Below are 19,736 nucleotides of genomic sequence, written 5' to 3' on the forward strand. Positions count from 1 at the left end.
TTTTGGGGGTCTATGGTCAAGGTCACCTCACATCGACTCATGCTTGTGAAAACGATATCTAGCGAACGCAAAGAGGGAATGCCTTCCAATTTGGCACTAATGTTCACTTGGCCTCAATGGTGAAGTGATTAGAGTTTGGTGGTGAAAGGTCAGAGGTCACAGCCATTTTTGTGAACATGATATCTCAAGAACGCCGACAGGGAATTTCTCAAAATTTGTCACACGTGTTCACTTGGACTCAACAATGAAGTGAGTGCAATTTGGAGGTCACAGGTCACTGTGACCTCACAAAACACGTTTGTGGCCATAAGTCATAATTTACATAATAATTATGACAAGATTTTCAATAAATATCTACAGAATAAACTGATTACTATTATATTATTATTACATGTATGTAAAATAAAACTCTGTTGGTCACCAGGCGCTGATTCTCTCCACATTTTGAGGGGTCCACATACTTTTGGTCGTCAGCTCAGGCAGTGAGTCGATGCATCTTATTGCAGAGCCCAGCGGGGGGCAGAGAGGTGTGTGAGTGGGGATGTGGGAGGGGGGGTGGGGAGGGGGGACATGTATTAGAGTGAAATGGTCCGTGATGTGAAGACTCGTCTGTCTGAGAGCTGCAACACGTTTGTGGTCTAATCATGTGGATAATTTCTGTTTTTCTTTTTTCAGCACTATTGAACCGGGTCGTGTCTCACAGCTCCTTCTCGGTTCTGCCAGTAATAACATCATATCGCTGGTCCTGCCCGGCGCAGAGACGTCGATACGGAGATGGAGGAGCAGTCGATTGGTCCGACCTCAGGTACTCTGCTGCAGATAATGAGGAGAGAGATGAAGCACAATCATCATCATCACTTTTATCGACACCAATACCACATCTGGAGAACCAGGAGACGTTCTGATGAAACCACAGACTGAATTTAAAAGAGTTCGTAGCTTCAGGTCTGTAAAATGGTTCTGATCCAGAAGTGTCTTCAGCTGCAATACCAGCGAGTGCCACTAGAGGTCGGCTCCAAAAAGCCTCCGGCTCCATAGACTCCCATTCAACTTCTCTCATCAAATCCAAAGTGAATAAAATGTGTCCATCAGTTATCTCGGTGTTGTTAGCTAAAGTCACTCCTTCTTCTTAGTTTTCTGGAGGTCCATCTGAAAATAATCCCTCATTCATTAGAAAAGAAGATTCAAGAAGACCTGTTTTTGGGGGCGTGTCTGTTTGATTGACAGGCCTGCGGTGCAGTCAGGTTACAGCTATCGGTGGGCGGGACGTAGTATCGTCAGGTTTCCAATCAGATCGGTCAGATCCACCTCTGGCTCCTCCCCCAGCTCATCCAAATATGGTCACTTCCTGCTCCAAACCGCTCCGAACTATCAAGATGGTGACGGACAGAATCTGAACTGGAGGCTTCAAAACGTTCACAAACCAACGATGACCTCACTGATGGTTGATGACATCACTGATGGATGCTGATTGTTGGATGTAACGCAGCTCTCAGATTTATTACCGATTTGTGAAAAAATCTGCTGTTTGTAATTAAAAAAAAGTATTTTTTTAAATCAAATTTTAATGGTTCACTGGAAAGAAAACTTAAAAGTCAAGAATTTTTTTTAAATTTTTTTTTTTGCATTCAAAGTCCTCACAGAACTCAAACAGGACCTCACAAAGATACACATTCAGGTGAACACACTTCTATACTTTCTATTAAATTGTTTTAATGTGAGAGAGAAAAGCCCCATATGGTCCAACAGGAGCCCCATTATTAGCAACACACACACACACACACACACTCTTAATGCCACTTAAGGCTGTTAGTGTTTCCTGTTGACGTCCAACAACAGCCTCTTCACAAGCCATCATTTTCCACTCCAGTGAGCTCTTCATGCACACAAATAATACACACACACACACACACACACACACACACACACACACACACACACACACACACACACACACAGAGGATATCACACTGACTTACATTCATTTCCTGCAGACTAAACGTGACCTCACTGAAAAATCTTCACCCACAATTTGGATGATTTAACGACTGGAGTCCCCACAACGTCAGTAAAACAAACACACACACACACAGACTGAGCTCAGAGATGATACTGCTGAGCTCTCCTGGTGGTGAGACGCGGTATTGCAAAAACAAAAAAATCGTCTATTGTAACAGACGTCAGTTAAAATTTCTGTTTCTGTCGAGAACGTTTGATTCATGTCGGTTTCAGATTCAGAGGTGTCAATCATCAACCATCAGTGATGTCTTGAACCATCAGTGATGTCATCAACCATCAGTGATGTCATCGTTGGTTCATGAACGTCATGAATCCTCCAGTTCAGATTCTGTCCGTCACCATCTTTAATAGTTCGGAGCGGTTTGGAGCAGGAAGTGACCATATTTGGACGAGTGGGGGAGGAGCCAGAGGTGGATCTGACCGATCTGATCGGAAACCTGACGATACTACGTCCCGCCCACCGATAGCTGTAACCTGACTGCACCACAGGCCTGTCAATCAAACAGACACGCCCCCAAAAACAGGTCTTCTTGAATCTTCTTTTCTAATGAATGAGGGATTATTTTCAGATGGACCTCCAGAAAACTAAGAAGAAGGAGTGACAGGAACCTGTGGGCGGGGCTAAAGGGGGAACACTAATGAGCATGTGCAGTAGTTGTTTTTTGTATTTTTTACAGCCTACACCAGTGAAACTTTATTTTTATTGACTTTATGCTTTTATTTTGATTTCTCATTGGTCTAACAGAGTTTTTTTTTGCTCCTGACTGTTTTTGTTTTCAGTCGTTCAGATTTCTCAACAAAAAAATTTGATAGGTTGATTGATTTTTGTTCAATTTTTTTAAACAGGTGTGTTTTTCCAGGTGAATCCAGATTGAAGATGATTTAAAAGAAATTTCTAAATAAAAGTGTGAATTCTCTCCGTCTTTATTTCACATGTTTGATCTTTGTTGGACTTGAAGACATGAACCCTCTGATCACCTGACACCACCTGTCAGGTGTGTGCTGCTGCAGTGTGGTGGATCAGTAGAGGTCACGGCGGGGTCACGGGGTCATGGGCAAGTCTCGCATGTTAAGGTCGGAGCACGTGGAGTCGAATTTCAGGAGAACCGATCCGATCAGACCTCTGGACCCTCCCGGTGACCCAAACTGATTGTTATTTGTTAAAAAGAAAACGTCTACATCAGAAAAACTGTTTTAAAATCATATATTGAATATGATTTTAACATCAGTTTCAAGCCTTTAAATACCAGTTTGTTCACGATGCCACTTTTGTTTTATTTATTTTTTTAATTTAAAAAAAATATATATTTTCCATATTTTAAGTGTAAAGTGAAATATCTTTTTTGGATTATAACAGTCTGTGATGTGTCTGTGAAAAATGTCTCTTTTTTTGTTTTTTATTGATTATTTCACGACCCCACAGGTTGATCCGGTGGCCCTCCGGAGGGGCCCGACCCTGAGTTTGGGAACCACTGAACCAAACTGTATGTAAACTAGTTAAAACAGATTTTTGATGCATCAGAATCAATTAAATACAGTGTTTCAGTCTGAGCTGCAGAACTTTTATTTTGAAGGGTAAATGCACCTGATAAAACTTGTGTACTTTTACTGCAGCGGGATTTTTTAAATGCAGGACTTTGTGGTAACCTGCCACTTTTAGATTATTTTATATTTAATTTGATTATATTTAATTAGTTTAGATTTTAGTAGATACAGTTGATTGTTGTTTTTTTTTAAATTTCTTTTTAATATCGGATTTCTGTTTGTCACTTTTGATCGGAACAATAAAGTTTGATCTTCTTTAATCAGCTGATTACAAACACACCTACTAACTCTCAGGTCAGAGGTACCTGAATGCCACTTGACAAAATCGACCTGTCAATCAAACAACCGGATTGACAGATGAAGAAAATAATTCTCAATTTGTAGCCTGACTTCCTTTTCACGGAGCCAAACCCACAGAGGTCAAAGGTCAGAGGTCACTGACACACAAAACACGGGAAAGAACCGTGGATCAGATCAGCAGCTGATCACTGATCTGACATCCGCTCTACTTCTTCTTCTTCTTCATCATCATCATCATCATCATTTTCTTCTTCGTCTGCTCAAACTTCTGTACGCGCTCCACCTGTGGAGCTGGCTCCACAACACGTGACTCGACGCGGAAGCGGAAACAGAAGCAGCGAGTTGCCAACAGCTGAGCAGTCGCAGAGATCCTCTATAAAACACGGTGACACACTCGGTTAGAAATTTATAATCTCAATGAACAAGCAAGTGTTCCGGGTTTTAAAAAAAATAATGTTTTTATTAAAGTGCAAACAATCCAAGAATGATGTTTGTTTTTATTTGATGACTTTATTGATGTACTGTTTTGTTAATGTTAACCAGCTTCAGACTTCACGGGTTCATCCAGCTGTTGTTCTGTATTTAGTTGAGGGACATTTGTTCTTCGTGTCTTCGGGACTTCCGTCCACACCGCTGGACTCTCGTCGCTTCACGTTGACCTCCCTGTTTATTTCCCAGGGTTCACCGGGGCCTCCTCGTTGGAGTCGTCCTGCTCCGACTTCCTCCTCCGTCCCCTGAAAAGCACGTCAGAGTGAACCCTCTCGTGCTTCCGTCGCTCTCTGACGGCAAAGCTTCAAGCACAGTTAGCAGCGCGGAGCTAATCCGGCTAACAAGCTAACGGCTAGCGGCTAGCGAGTTAGGAGAGCTGTGATGGCGGAGCTGGTGCAGGGACAGGCCTCCATGAACCAGCCGGGGCTGAAGCCCGACGGCCTGGCCGACGTGTTGCAGAGGGCCCGACAGGTAACAACTCCGCCGGGGCTCCGCCCCGGGCCGCTCCGGGCCGAACCGGGTCGTTTGAATCGAGCCAAAGCACTTTTATAAGAATTCGCTCGTGTTGTGCTGCTTCGAACTTATACACACACACACACACACACACACACACACACACACACACTCACACTCACACACACACACACACACACTCACACTCACACACACACACACACACACACACACTCACACACACACACACACACACACACACACTCACACACACACTGTAGCATGCTAACTAGCTCCGGACTTGTGGCCGGTTTTTGCGCACTTTGTCCGGCTGACGGAGTTTAGAGGAGTTTGAGGAGCTGTCACCGGGGGGGGGGAGGAGGCGGGTGGAGGGGGAGGGGGGGGGGGGGGGAGCGGGACAGAAGTTTGGCCACACGTGTCACTGAGGCAGCGGGGCAACCTGTTGGAGCCGCCGGGCAGAGGGACGGAGGGGAGCCGCTTCGACCGCCCCGTGACCCGGGGACGACCGACCGGGCGAGGAGGAGGGGGGGAGGAGGTGGAGGAGGAGGAGGGGGGGGGTAGTTTGTACGGTGTTCAACAGTTAATGAGAGTCACTAACCCCCCCTCCCCCTCCCCCTCCCTTATAGGCTGCTGTTTACTGTAAGTTGGTTAGAAACTAGGCTGCTGTTATGCAACAGCCTCAGAGCCACATACAGGAGGAGGAGGAGGAGGAGGAGGAGGAGGTGCTCTGCCTCCTATAGACACTCAGGCCTGTCTGCATGTGATCCACCTGTTCAGGTAGATCTGCCCTGTGGAAATCCCTCAGAGCAGTATTTTAACCAAGCAGTCACCTGTCCTCCTCCTCCTCCTCCTCCTCCTCCTCCACTTCACCTCCGGTCAGTGATTTTTATTCTGACAGCAGGAGGTGCATCTTTAAAAACCATAAATACACATTGTCGTGATAGTTGTCCAGAAATTACGTGAAAATACCTGCCGGACGCTAACGGAGTGAAAACTCCAGAAACCTGCAGGTGCCCTGAACTAACCAGTTAACTAACCAGTTCAACGGACTAGTTAACTAACCAGTTCAACGGACTAGTTAACCCGACTAGTTAGTTGTCTCATTAAATAAGTTTCGTCTGCTGGTGTTAGAAACCTCGTCGGTCAGTTCGATGTTTCCAACGAAGCCTTCAGCCGCCGAGCTGTGAATTATAATCAGTTTATTAACTTTCAATTAATTCATTTAGCTCCGCCTCCACAGATGTGATGTCATCGCACACGGGTACATTCAGGTCTCTGAAACGTCGATAATGTTTAAATTTGTTTTAAACTTTTCACGTGTTTTATTTTCAGTCTGTAAGAAGTGAAATCGTGTCGGGACGGTTTGACAGCGCTCCAACAGGCTGCTTCGTGTCTGTGTCTTTAAGGCGACCCTCTCTTCTGATAGGCTGGTTATTTGCCGAGTGACACGCGTCCCGACCAATCACGGGTGTTCTCGTAGCTTGTCGGTTCCGCGACAGAATGAACTCTGTGATTTGGACGGTGAGCCGCCATGTTGATGGCGGAGCGATGATATCACCGCAAGTCTGTGACATCACAAATTTACAGGAAGTCCAAACAGCTCAGTTGCTGTTTATTTCTCTGTGGACTCCGTCTCTATCACCTCCACATGATTTATAATCAGAAAATAAATCTGAGTTTATTCAGTATGGGACCTTTTAATTTATGTAGAAATAAATCGTACAAACACTCGTAAAGATGTCGCAGCTGTAAAGTACGTGAGCGAACGTTGCAGTTATTTTAACTTCGTTAAAAAGTTGTTTCGTCGGCCTGAATGAAAACAGCTGGATGAAACGGAAACGTCGGGTTTTCCGTGTTTCTACGTTGTCTCAGGTTTGACTTCTTCTGTGGTTTAATTTAACGTGAACAGAACAATGTTTATTTTCATTATCGGTCCCTGTCAGTGTCACTAATTTCTTCATATAGTGACACTTATTTATGTCGTATCTGCTGTTTTTCTTTTAATACGTTCTAGCGTTCAATAAACAACTGAAAATGAAAAATTTGTAGAAAAAGACAAATAATCGTAATTATTATATCACAATTCAAATTTTACTGAAGTCTGCGGCCCAAACGAAGAATCTCGGAAACATCAGAGAACCGATGTTACGTTAAATATCCGTCCTGAGACGCGTTGCTTCATCTGGAACCAAACAGGAAGTCTTTATTATTCCCGTAATAACTTCCTATTTGTTTCTACATTTAAACATCGTTACGACTTCGGACTCATTGGACTTGATCTGAAATTTAATTTAGGCCCGTGACCTTTGACCTGTCGTCTCGACGAGGACGGATGTCATTTTAAACGTGTTGACGTCTAAACCCAGGACATCGTGGCCGAGACCGACTTCACCAGATCGTCCGTCTTTTATTTTGTCTCCATCCTGTCTGTCCTGAACTGTCCGTCTCTGTCCTGTAGTCTGTCTGTCTGTCCTGTAGTCTGTCTGTCTGTCCTGTAGTATGTCTCTGTCCTGTAGTCTGTCTCTGTCCTGTAGTATGTCTCTCTGTCCTGTAGTATGTCTGTCTCTCTGTCCTGAACTGTCTGTGTCTCTGTCCTGTAGTCTGTCTGTCTGTCTGTCTGTCCTGAACTGTCTGTCTCTCTGCCCTGAACTGTCTGTCTCTCTGTCCTGTAGTCTGTTTCTTTGTCCTGAACTGTCTCTCTGTCCTGAACTGTCTGTCTGTCTGTCTGTCTGTCCTGTAGTCTGTCTCTCTGTCCTCACGTCCAGCTGTGTCTCCTGTGTCTCAGATGGTGGGAAAGATCGGCGGAGACAGCATGTCCCACCTCAACAGCTCGTCAGGAAGCGTGGAGCCCTCGCTGTACTACCCGGGACAGAAACGACCAGGAGAGGACGGAGGTGAGGACGATCGGATGTCCCCATGTTTGACCTTTGACCTCACCGGAACTCTTCAGACTCTGTTTCTAATATTTCACGTCTCCTGTTTGTCTCCGTCTCCCAGTAGGTAACCAGCTAGCAGCCATGGGGCATCAAAGGTACCACTTCATATTGATCACACACACACACACACACACACACACACACACACACACACACACACACACACACACACACACGTGCGCGCTGCTCTACGTGACCGGGATGTTGACGTGTGTGTGTGTGTGTGTGTGTGTGTGTGTGTGTGTGTGTGTGTGTGTGTGTGTGTGTGTGTGTGTGTGTGTGTGTGTGTGTTGCAGCAGCAGGGTCATCACAGAGGATTACAAGGTCCCAGACAGGATGGTGGGCTTCAGTGAGTATGACCTCTGACCTCTCAGTCCATCCTGCTGATCAGGTGTCTGACAGCTCCGTCCAATCAGAGAGGTCCAGTCTGACTGTCGGTTCTGATTAATGTTCCCTCCTCTTCATCTTTGTCCCAAACCAAAACCCTTAAACCGCAACCAGTTTTACCTTCTCATGTTCTTCTAAATTGATAGTCAGAACCTTTCGTCTGCGGTGGAACCTTTTAATCTGCAGTTGCGGTGGAACCTTTTAATCTGCGGTGGAACCTTTAATCTCCGTTAGAACCTTTTATTCTGCGGTAGAACCCTTCGTCTGCGGTGGAACCTTTAATCTCCGTTAGAACCTTTTATTCTGCGGTGGAACCTTTCGTCTGTGGTGGAACCTTTAATCTGCGGTGGAACCTTTCGTCTGTGGTGGACCCTTTAATCTGTGGTGGAACCTTTCGTCTACGGTGGAACCTTTAATCTGCGGTGGAACCTTTCGTCTGCAGTGGAACCATTAATCTGCGGTATAACCCTTCGTCTGCGGTGAAACCTTTAATCTGCGGAAGAACTTTTCACCTACGGTGGAACCTTTAATCTGCGGTAGAACCCTTCATCTGCGGTGGAACCTTTAATCTGCGGTAGAACCTTATTTCTCGGTGAAATAAAATCCCAACATGAATGTGGAGCTCCAGACACTCTGATCCAGGTTGTTCTGGTTCTGTAGAAACATGTCGACAGGTTGTTCTCTGAATGTCTCTGCCCCCACCCCCCTTTCTCCTCCTTCTCCTCCTCTAGTTATTGGCAGAGGAGGGGAACAGATCACCAGGATCCAGCTGGAGTCGGGCTGTAAGATCCAGATTGCTGCCGGTGAGTCTTCCTGCAGATGCAGATCTCCTGGGACGTCTTCAGGTTGTCGGTTGTCCAACGTGTTGTTTATGTTTTCAGACAGTGGTGGTCTGATGGAGCGGCCGTGTTCTCTGACCGGAACTCCGGAGAGCATCGAGTGAGTTTTTCTCTGCTCCACATGTATTCGACAGATGTAGTGAATTCATTGTCTGAGTGTGTAAAACATGTTGAGGATTCATTTGGTGTTTCACCTCCTTAAAGTCTGCTGATTGGCTCAGACAGCAGCGCCATGCAGCTGTTTGACAAATCAATAATCAATGATGGAAATAATCTGCTGCTAAACTTCCTTTCTGGGTGTTTTGTTTTTTTCAGGCAGGCGAAGCGGCTGCTGATCCAGATCGTGGATCGCTGTAGAAACGGTCCAGGTTTCCATGGCGACGGAGAGGGCGGAGCCTCGGTGCAGGAGATGCTGATCCCAGCCAGCAAGGTTGGGCTGGTGATTGGCCGAGGAGGAGATACCATCAAACAGCTGCAGGTAGAGAGACCGGCGAGGTCGTTAAAGGTTCTAGATCAGGTGGGAGGTCACGACGTTAAAGGTTCTAGATCAGGTGGGAGGTCACGTTAAAGGTTCTAGATCAGGTGGGAGGTCTCGTTTAAGGTTCTAGATCAGGTGGGAGGTCACGTTTAAGGTTCTAGATCAGGTGGGAGGTCACGTTAAAGGTTCGTGATCAGGTGGGAGGTCTCGTTAGAGGTTCGTGATCAGGTGGGAGGTCACGTTAAAGGTTCGTGATCAGGTGGGAGGTCTCGTTTAAGGTTCGTGATCAGGTGGGAGGTCACGTTAAAGGTTCGTGATCAGGTGGGAGGTCACGTTAAAGGTTCGTGATCAGGTGGGAGGTCTCGTTTAAGGTTCGTGATCAGGTGGGAGGTCACGTTAAAGGTTCTAGATCAGGTGGGAGGTCTCGTTAAAGGTTCTAGATCAGGTGGGAGGTCTCGTTTAAGGTTCGTGATCAGGTGGGAGGTCTCGTTAGAGGTTCGTGATCAGGTGGGAGGTCTCGTTAGAGGTTCGTGATCAGGTGGGAGGTCTCGTTAGAGGTTCGTGATCCGGTGGGAGGTCACGTTAAAGGTTCGTGATCAGGTGGGAGGTCACGTTAAAGGTTCGTGATCAGGTGGGAGGTCACGTTAAAGGTTCGTGATCAGGTGGGAGGTCACGTTAAAGGTTCGTGATCAGGTGGGAGGTCACGTTAAAGGTTCGTGATCAGGTGGGAGGTCACGTTAAAGGTTCGTGATCAGGTGGGAGGTCACGTTAAAGGTTCGTGATCAGGTGGGAGGTCTCGTTAGAGGTTCGTGATCAGGTGGGAGGTCACGTTAAAGGTTCGTGATCAGGTGGGAGGTCACGTTAAAGGTTCTAGATCAGGTGGGAGGTCTCGTTTAAGGTTCTAGATCAGGTGGGAGGTCACGTTAAAGGTTCTAGATCAGGTGGGAGGTCTCGTTTAAGGTTCGAGATCAGGTGGGAGGTCTCGTTTAAGGTTCGAGATCAGGTGGGAGGTCTCGTTAAAGGTTCTAGATTAGGCGGACGGTTTTAGCCAAGGTAAAGGTTCTGGCCTGGTTCCAGATCAGGTATGACGTTCAAGGTCAGACAGGAGATTTCAGGTCAGGTGAAAAAGGTTCTAGATCAGATGAGAATTTCTTGGTCATGTTGAGGATTCTAGGTGAAGTCCAGGGTCTAGATTTGGAAAGTTTTAACTCCGATCAGGCCAGGCAGAACGTTCTGGTCTGGTAGGAAGTTCTAGGGCATGCGAGAAGGTTCTTGCTCAGGTTAAGGGCTCTATATCAAGTCTCAGGCTCTATATTAGGGAGAACATTTGAACTCAGATGAAGGTCTGTGAGGTCCTAGACCAGGTTACGGTTCCTCACTGTGTCTGGATGTGTTTGTGGTGTTGAAGGAGCGAGCTGGGGTGAAGATGATGATGATCCAGGACGGTCCGATGCCAACCGGAGCCGACAAACCTCTCCGCATCTCTGGAGACCCGTACAAAGTCCAGGTAACCTCACCTGTAACTCTCATCGGTCTAGGACATCCGCTCGATGCTCAAGCTATGTAAATGTTAGATAGAAGAGTTTAAACTCAAACCTCCGTCAGGCTGAGTCTGATTCTGGACCGGTTTCCTCCTCCAGGCGGCGAGGGAGTTGGTGCTGGAGGTGATCCGGGAGAAGGACGGAGACTTCAGGTCGGGACGCAACGACTTCAGCGGCAGACTGGGAGGAACCAGCCTGGACGTAAGAATCGTGAAAACAAACGCACCTCAGATCAGAGTGTCGGATGACACGTTCATGTCGGATCTCTGTCTGTCTTCAGGTTCCGGTTCCCAGGTTTGCTGTCGGCATCGTGATCGGCAGAAACGGAGAGATGATCAAGAAGATCCAGAACGATGCTGGAGTCCGAATTCAGTTTAAATCAGGTCTCTTTACGTCATTGGAATCCAGGTTCAACTAGTCTGATAACACCTGTAATCCAGTTTAACACTAGTCTGTTTATACCAGTATAAACCAGATTAAACTAGTCTGTTTATACCAGATGAAACTAGTCTGTTTATACCAGTATAAACCAGATGAAACTAGTCTGTTTATACCAGATTAAACTAGTCTGTTTATACCAGTATAAACCAGATGAAACTATCCTGTTTACATCAGTATAATTCATATTACATCAGAGACCCTCTGGTTTGACCTCTGACCTTTCTGGATGTGCAGATGATGGCATCAGTCCTGAGCGTGTTGCCATGGTGATGGGCCAGGCAGACCGTTGTCAGCATGCTGTCCACCTCATCAACGAGCTCATCCAGACTGCACAGGTAACGCACCTGCTCTCTCTCACACACACACACACACACACACACACACACACACACACACTCTCTGTCTTTGTGGGGACCTTCGTGCAGGTAATGAGTTCACACACTGCATGGATGTCTGCTAAAGTGGAGTTTGTCCGTTGACAGACGTGTCCACTCTCTCGGGTGTAACCCAGTCTTTTTTTCTGTCCCCGTAGGAGCGCGATGGTTTCGGCTCGGCCCTGCGGAGCGGGCGGGTCAGAGGTCGTGGTGATTGGACGATGGGCTCTCCTGGTCCTCTACAGGAAGTGACCTACACCATCCCTGCGGACAAGTGTGGCCTTGTCATCGGCAAAGGTAAGAGACGACGGTCTGTTTACACCTGTATAATCCAGGTTAAAAGTAGTTCACACCTGTATGTGTTTCAAATTAAAAGCCCACATGGTTTTTACTTCGTCTTGTTTTTATGACATGAAAAGTTTTTGAAAGAATCTTTTATTGTCTCAAACATGTAACTTTATTTTGTTTAATTACAAACAAACTTTTTGTCATGCGTTGGTTCATTGTCTGAACAATATGTTTTGAATGTAAAGTGATCAGACTGCAGCTTCAGATTCATCAGGAGTGACAGAGGACGCTCAAAAGTATTAATAAATCAATAACAAACAACAAAACCTGACAGACTCTTTAGGAGGAATCAGACCGTTCACTCTAAAAACCTCTTAGCCCTTCAGTGTGTGTGTGTGTGTGTGTGTGTGTGTGTGTGTGTGTGTGTGTGTGTGTGTGTGTGTTGGAGGTCAAGAGGGTTGAGCAGCAGCTTCCAAAATAAAAACCATGGAAAAAAAAAAATGTCAAGTACGTTGTGTTTGGACCCCATATGGCTTGTTTGTTTGTGTGTGTGTGTGTGTGTGTGTGTGTGTGTGTGTGTGTAAAAGTAAGTGATGGTCTATTCAGCAGCATGAATGTTGCTGTTTGCACAACACGCACTTCAGAACACTTTACGTTGACTTGTGTTCAGATTCATCTTCAACCAAACCTCCATTTTAAAATCTAAAGATTTAGATCTGCTGCCTCTCGTCTCCACGGCGACTGTAGAAACCACAGAATGTAAACTAAGATGGCTGACCCGTCTAAAGTGAAGTTAAGACTGTTAGATACGTTGCATTTATTAGTTTTCTGGAGGTCCATCTGAAAATAATCCCTCATTCATTAGAAAAGAAGATTCAAGAAGACCTGTTTTTGGGGGCGTGTCTGTTTGATTGACAGGCCTGTGGTGCAGTCAGGTTACAGCTATCGGTGGGCGGGACGTGGTATCGTCAGGTTTCCAATCAGATCGGTCAGATCCGCCGCTGGCTCCTCCCCCAGCTCGTCCAAATATGGTCACTTCCTGTTTCCACATCGTGCCCTCAGCTTCCTGTCCCAGCCGACATCAGTGTATGTGTGTCTTTGTGCAGGTGGAGAAACCATTAAGAGTATTAACCAGCAGTCTGGAGCTCACGTGGAGCTGCAGAGGAACCCGCCCCCCTCCACCGACCCCAACACTCGGGTCTTCACCATCCGAGGCACCGCCCAGCAGATGGATCTCGCCCGCCAGCTCATAGACGACAAGATCGGGGTACGCAAAACGAACGCACCTCGCCGACCGTCAGACTGACTCGCATCGTCTCGTTAACGTGATGATGATGATGATGAAGGTGACCTGACTGAGTTCCACTTCCTGTCTCCCTGCAGGGTTCTGGGATCATGAGTAACGGCGGGTTCGGCTTCAGTCCGTTCACCCAGGGTCCTGCTGCTCACCAGAAGTACGTTTCCTCTTCGTGTTTTCAGTCTGTTCCGTCTGCACATGTCCGTACGCTGAGTTATTTCTGTCACCTGACGAGTCTCGGGTGAAACAACTTCCTGCTCACGTTCCACCAGAGAACTCTCATCTGATTGGTTGATGAGACGCTGACAGAGATGATTAATAATCTATTAAGGCGGCCATGTTTGTAGTTCTTGTTAATCTGAGTGCTGGTTTTTACTGTATCTCTGGTGATGACTTGAACACAGCGTCAGCCTGCTGCTGATTGGACAGAGCGGCTGTTGTTGTGTTAAAATCAGCGTGACGTTTATGACACGTCAAGAACACGTCAGGAACATGTGTGTATGTGTTGCAGCTGCGGCAGCGGACAGACCTTCCTGACCGGAGTCTGGGGCAACACCTACCAGACCAGCTGGCAGAACCCGGGAGGACAGGACCCCGGTAACACACACACACACACACACACTGTGGACCTACACACACACACACACACACACACACACACACTGTGGACCTACACACAGACACACACACACACACACACACACACACACACACACACACACACACACACACACACACACACACTGTGGACCTACACACACACACACACACACACACACACACTGTGGACCTACACACACACACACTGTGGACCTACACACACACACACACACACACACACACACTGTGGACCTACACACACACACACTGTGGACCTACACACACACACACACACACACACACTGTGGACCTACACACAGACACACACACACACACACTGTGGACCTACACACACACACACACACACACACACACACACACACTGTGGACCTACACACACACACACACTGTGGACCTACACACACACACACACACACTGTGGACCTACACACACACACACACTGTGGACCTACACACACACACACACTGTGGACCTACACACAGACACTGCATGTCCTGAGTCCAGCCGTTCAGACTCTCTGTGTGTGTGTGTGTGTGTGTGTGTGTGTGTGTGTGTGTGTAGGTCACAGTATGGCTCAGACAGGACAGATGGACTACTCTAAAGCATGGGAGCAGTACTATAAGAAGCTAGGCAAGTCCACACAGAGACACACACATCTAGACAACACACACACCTCAGAGCAGGTTTATATTTGAGGGAAATTTTTAATTCAAACAGGAACACGAGGTCTGAGTGGTGTTTTAGATACTGATGTTTCTGTGTTTGTCTCTTTGTGTGTGTGTGTGTGTGTGTGTGTGTGTGTGTGTGCAGGTCAGCAGAACCAACCTCAGAGCTTGATGACAGACTACAGTAAGGCCTGGGAGGACTACTACAAGAAACAGAGTACGACATCCTCACAGAGTGTTTGATTCACACCGTAGTTTTAGTTCAGGAGCAACTGGTTTCCATGGAAACAGACTGTAGACGCAGGCGCCCACTCATCAGGGGGAAGGAGTTAACAATATGTATTCACAGACTGTATCTATAAAAGCTTCAATAAAAGCTGCAAAGCTTACAATACCAGCGAGTGCCACTAGAGGTCGGCTCCAAAAAGCCTCCGGCTCCATAGACTCCCATTCAACTTCTCTCATCAAATCCAAAGTGAATAAAATGTGTCCATCAGTTATCTCGGTGTTGTTAGCTAAAGTCACTCCTTCTTATTAGTTTTCTGGAGGTCCATCTGAAAATAATCCCTCATTCATTAGAAAAGAAGATTCAAGAAGACCTGTTTTTGGGGGCGTGTCTGTTTGATTGACAGGCCTGTGGTCCAGTCAGGTTACAGCTATCGGTGGGCGGGACGTAGTATCGTCAGGTTTCCAATCAGATCGGTCAGATCCACCGCTGGCTCCTCCCCCAGCTCGTCCAAATATGGTCACTTCCTGCTCCAAACCGCTCCGAACTAGCAAGATGGTGACGGACAGAATCTGAACTGGAGGATTCATGACGTTGAATATCGTCGTGGTAACGGAGGTATTAACGAGCGTGTTGTGTGTGCAGGTCAGTCGTCCCAGCAGAGTTCGGTGCCAGACTACTCTGCGGCGTTAGCAGAGTACTACAGACAGCAGCCGTACCTGTGGAACCCCGCCCAGATCCAGGTAAACCAGGAAGCCGCTCGCTCACCGGCCGCGGCTATACCGCGCCTCTGATTGGTCTCTGAGCTGTGATGTCGTCTCCTGTCTTCTTCAGGATCACTAAGAGGCTCCTCCCCTCAACGGTGAAAAAAAGGCCTCTGATGGTCGTCGACGGCAACCGAATCGGGGTTTCCTAGCAACGCTCTGCCGCTTCCTCCTTCCTTTTTTTGTAGAGAAAACTAAGGATTAACTGAAAAAAATCACGAACTCTTTTCTTTCTGTTTTTTAACCTTACAAAGTTGATATTTTGTCGGGCAGATTTTTTTGGACTAGCCTCGGGTCTCTCCACACGTGTAGACCTGGTTTTTCTTTTTGTTTTTTTTTTATCAAACTTGAACTTAAAGATGTATCAGTGTGGCTTTGAACAAAAAACAAAAAAAATCCAGTATAATCTATATTTTGTCTAGTTTTATTTTCCGATAAGAAAACGGTATCAGGCTTAGCAGTCTTGAGTAAGAAAATCAGATATTATTGTTATTATTTTTGTTCATGATAATGTTTTAAAGCATGCGTCAGATTGTGTGTTGACTCTCAGTTATTCTTTTTTTTATTTTGGCATAGAAATATTTTAATAGCGTCGGATGGAAATGTTTTATCGTCAGAGACAAAACTGTTTTTTGTACTAAATCTGTGTTCGCTGGGTCCGTTTGTTCTCATTTTACCTGTTCGGTCGCCATCTTGAGGCGCGACGACGCGTCTGTTTTGTTTCGGTTTGATGATCGTTCTTATTCCTGTATCCTTTAGTGATTCTTTAGGTTTTATGGTGTAATTATGAATAAATGACAATTTCTATTGCGTTGTCTAAAGCCAGATCTCTCTGTGGTCAAACACTTTGTGTCCTCACGGGATCCGACCTCCAGCTGACGACACTTTGGGGTTTTTTCCTGCCAAAGAAAGGGCGGGAAAAAAAACCGCTTTCTTAGTGAAACTTTATATTTTGTTGTTGGAACTTTAGTTTCTGCGATTTGTTTGTGGAAGAAATTTTTAGGAGCTGAACAATGAAGTTATCGATTCTATTAGCAACGTTTTATCTGAATAGTTTGTTTACCTCAGCTGTGTCCTTTAGCTGTTAGCTTTTAGCCGCTAGCTGAATGTACAAACTCAAGATGTCTGAACTTTGTTAGCTTAGCTGAACTGCGTTAGCGGCGCGAATGTGCAAACTTGAGCTGTTTCTGTTTGTCCGTTGAATCCGGTTTTAACTCGGCAACGCAGACGGTAGACGGACAAAACATTCACGTTCGCCTGATAAATCCAACATGGAGATATTTTGACTTCCTCCCGCTAAGATATCTGAAGTTTTACAAGCTAGCTGTCAACAAACTACAGGCTAAATGGCTCCAAAGAACCTTTGCAGGTGTTTAACATCAAAATATTAGCGATAATATGCTAACGAATCCAATTTGACCTGCGAACAAACTGCTTAAAACAACAACATGTTATTTGCCCCATTTATCTGATGTAACTGTCGCTAGCGAAGCGGTTAGCGTCTGTGAAGAACTGTTGAATGCAGCATTAGCTGAATGTTTGTGAGCTAATGGCAACGTGAACATTAGCTAACGTGCTCCGATGTGCTGAATGTTTCTCGGCTGGATTTCACTTCAACACTTATTGTTGTGTTGCTGTTTTAAACTTGCACAAATTTAATGTTGTTTTGTTTTTGTTTCTTCCTGTTTGAACCCAACGGGACTTCGTATCTACTGATTAGCTCGTTTAACGCGTTTTGTTGAAGTTGAAAGAAGAACTGAGTCGATCTGCAGCTCCGATAATAAATCAGATGTTCAGAAGAATCTTCGTTGAAGCTTAAATTCAGCTTCATCTGCTCGTTAGCTCGCGCTGTTAGCTGTGATGCTAATTCTGGGTGATGCTAGCTGATGTCAATCTCTTGCATAAATTGACATCAGTGTGCGTTCATAGTTGTGTATTTTCCAGCCCCAAGGTGGTGTGTGTGTGTGTGTGTGTGTGTGTGTGTGTTACGTTGTGCGTCAGCAGGAGTGTGTTGGACCACAGAGAGGTTCGTCTTCAGGAGATCTGGCTGTTGAGTTGAATATTGAAATTTGTGGTTCTGCTTCTTGTATGTGATGATGATGATGATGACGACGATGATGACGATAATAATAATAATGAGTCCTCCTGTTCAGGGGTCTATTTAAATCTGTATGAATATTCAGTTTGTCGATGAGATAATGTGGTTTTGTGTAAACTTCCAGTCTGGCGGTGCTCCAGTTCAAATGTTCTTTGTTCAAATGATTTTGTTTAATTCACATGTTTGTGTCTCCGATTTTGCAAAGAGAAGCTCGTTCTGTTCTCAAGACTGCTAGGCTAACTGTCGCTATCTCCGCTCCTCGTCTGTCCGTCTCCTTCGGACGTCGTCACGGTAAAATAAAGTGGGCGGGGTTTGTTGCTATTTGAAAACACGTCTGTAGTCGTGTTGAAGTCCCGCCGCTCGTTAGCGTGGCGGCGCCGAGGCGAGGAGTCCCGTAGTCGAGGGGTTAAACCCCCAGAATTATTACCAACGCTGCAGTGGACGCTGGCCCGGTCCTGGTTCTAGTTCTGGTGCCCGGTCCTGGACCCGGGACCCGGTCCTGGTTCTAGTTCTGGTGTCCGGTCCTGGACTGTCAGGACCAGCTGGGTCACACTGAGCCTCCCCATCAACCCAGAACCAGGACCGGACACGCGCCCGTCCACTCCGGCGTAGATCTTCCTAGCCCCGCCCCCCCGGTCCTGAAGGGGGCGGGGCTCTTTTGGTTTCTTGGTTTCTGTTGTTTTTCTAATGGACAGACGTCCTAACTGTAACCTGCAGATTTTTCTATTAGATTCTATTGACAGATTAGAGCTGTGTATGAACCCGACGCCACGAGACTGTCGCTGGCCGAGGAAGAGGAAGATGATGATGATTAACATGAGGGCTAATAAACAGGCTCATTCTTTCTGACTGGTTGTGTCTTCATCTCTGGATAATCAAACAGGAAGTCAAATTAAATCTGAACAAGAAGCTGAAATCTGGATCATATTCAATATTCAACGTTTAATTTCTTACAGAATCTCATCGATTCGATCTGTAACCGACATGAACTTTGTGTTTTCTCCGGCTTCCTCCCAACATACGAAGATGTGAGTATTTGGTTTGACCCTCGACCCCCAGGTTAAGCCCCGCCTCCACCTGCTCAGTGCCGACCACAGGTGAAATATTGTCACCGTCTGTCCTGCTGTGCATCAGTTATGGTGTCATGTTCACGAGAATGGGAGGGATGTGAGGTCACATTGACCTTTGACCCCCAGAATCTGATCTGTTCATGAGTCCATGTGGACGTTTGTGCCAAATTTGAAAGAACAAATTTGAAAGAATCCCATCTCGTGATTTACGTGATTCTTCTAGTTCTTATCTCTACGAAAAGTTTTTATTTGAACTAAAAAGTGAAACTTCAGCTTCTGTCTGAGGGCCCAGCTTTTCTCATTGAAGGGACCGGTTTGGTCCCCGGGCCGCTGGTTGTGCCCCGCTGTTGTCAGAGTGCGTTTGGTTTGTTCAGGTCCTCGCAGAGACTCGAGGTCGAGCAGCTCTTCATGTACCGACACGAGGAGTTTATCATTTATTCATGTTCCCAGAGCGCCAACAGATGGTGTGATGTCATCTGTTATTAAGACATTACTGTAATCACACACACACACACACACACTCTCACACACACACACACACACACACTCTCACACACACACACACACACACACACACACACACACACACACTTACTGACCTCCAGGGATCAATGAAGCTGGTCGGACGAAGACGAGTCATCAGGACGGACATTCTTCCTCTGTAGGTTCTGTTTCCATGGAAACAGAGACAACAGGTCCTGTATCAGGTTTAGGTTGGAACCAGGTTTAGGATGGAACCAGGTTTAGGATGGAATCAGGATGGAACCAGGTTTAGGATGGAACCAGGTTTAGGTTGGAACCAGGTTTAGGATGGAATCAGGATGGAACCAGGTTTAGGATGGAACCAGGTTTAGGTTGGAACCAGGTTTAGGATGGAATCAGG

General features: G+C 46.3%; 1 protein-coding gene across 4 annotated transcripts; it reads left to right on the forward strand.

Annotated features, from left to right (window-relative positions):
* The first annotated feature begins 4,617 nt into the window (after positions 1 to 4,617).
* Positions 4,618 to 18,632, forward strand: LOC138197623 (far upstream element-binding protein 3-like). Of its 4 annotated transcripts, none has more exons than XM_069148460.1 (19): positions 4,618 to 4,824; positions 7,613 to 7,721; positions 7,825 to 7,858; positions 8,063 to 8,112; positions 8,882 to 8,953; positions 9,032 to 9,089; positions 9,305 to 9,467; positions 10,876 to 10,974; positions 11,108 to 11,209; positions 11,289 to 11,391; positions 11,684 to 11,784; positions 11,982 to 12,120; positions 13,218 to 13,378; positions 13,495 to 13,565; positions 13,920 to 14,005; positions 14,592 to 14,660; positions 14,841 to 14,912; positions 15,567 to 15,664; positions 15,756 to 18,632. In XM_069148460.1, exons 1-19 carry the CDS (start codon positions 4,735 to 4,737, stop codon positions 15,762 to 15,764), a joined length of 1,686 nt encoding a protein of 561 aa, XP_069004561.1. In that variant the 5' UTR covers positions 4,618 to 4,734; the 3' UTR covers positions 15,765 to 18,632. The 4 variants fall into 4 exon arrangements, with proteins under 4 accessions (XP_069004561.1, XP_069004560.1, XP_069004563.1 ...); XM_069148459.1 differs by having other exon boundaries at positions 4,619 to 4,824; positions 8,060 to 8,112; XM_069148462.1 differs by lacking the exon at positions 14,592 to 14,660 and having other exon boundaries at positions 4,620 to 4,824.
* Positions 18,633 to 19,736: the final 1,104 nt, after the last annotated feature.

This window comes from Embiotoca jacksoni, unplaced genomic scaffold (assembly GCF_022577435.1).
Source record: "Embiotoca jacksoni isolate LCO1_2020_lvr unplaced genomic scaffold, fEmbJac1.0.p SCAF_149, whole genome shotgun sequence".
Lineage (NCBI taxonomy): Eukaryota > Metazoa > Chordata > Actinopteri > Embiotocidae > Embiotoca > Embiotoca jacksoni.

Bases quoted from the DNA above. Each gene is read 5' to 3' on its own strand.
- LOC138197623 (XM_069148459.1), top strand. From the start codon at position 4,735: ATGGCGGAGCTGGTGCAGGGACAGGCCTCCATGAACCAGCCGGGGCTG. The intron at 10,975-11,107 runs GTAACCTCACCT...TTCCTCCTCCAG, and splicing joins GAGACCCGTACAAAGTCCAG to GCGGCGAGGGAGTTGGTGCT. The intron at 13,566-13,919 runs GTACGTTTCCTC...TATGTGTTGCAG, and splicing joins GGTCCTGCTGCTCACCAGAA to CTGCGGCAGCGGACAGACCT.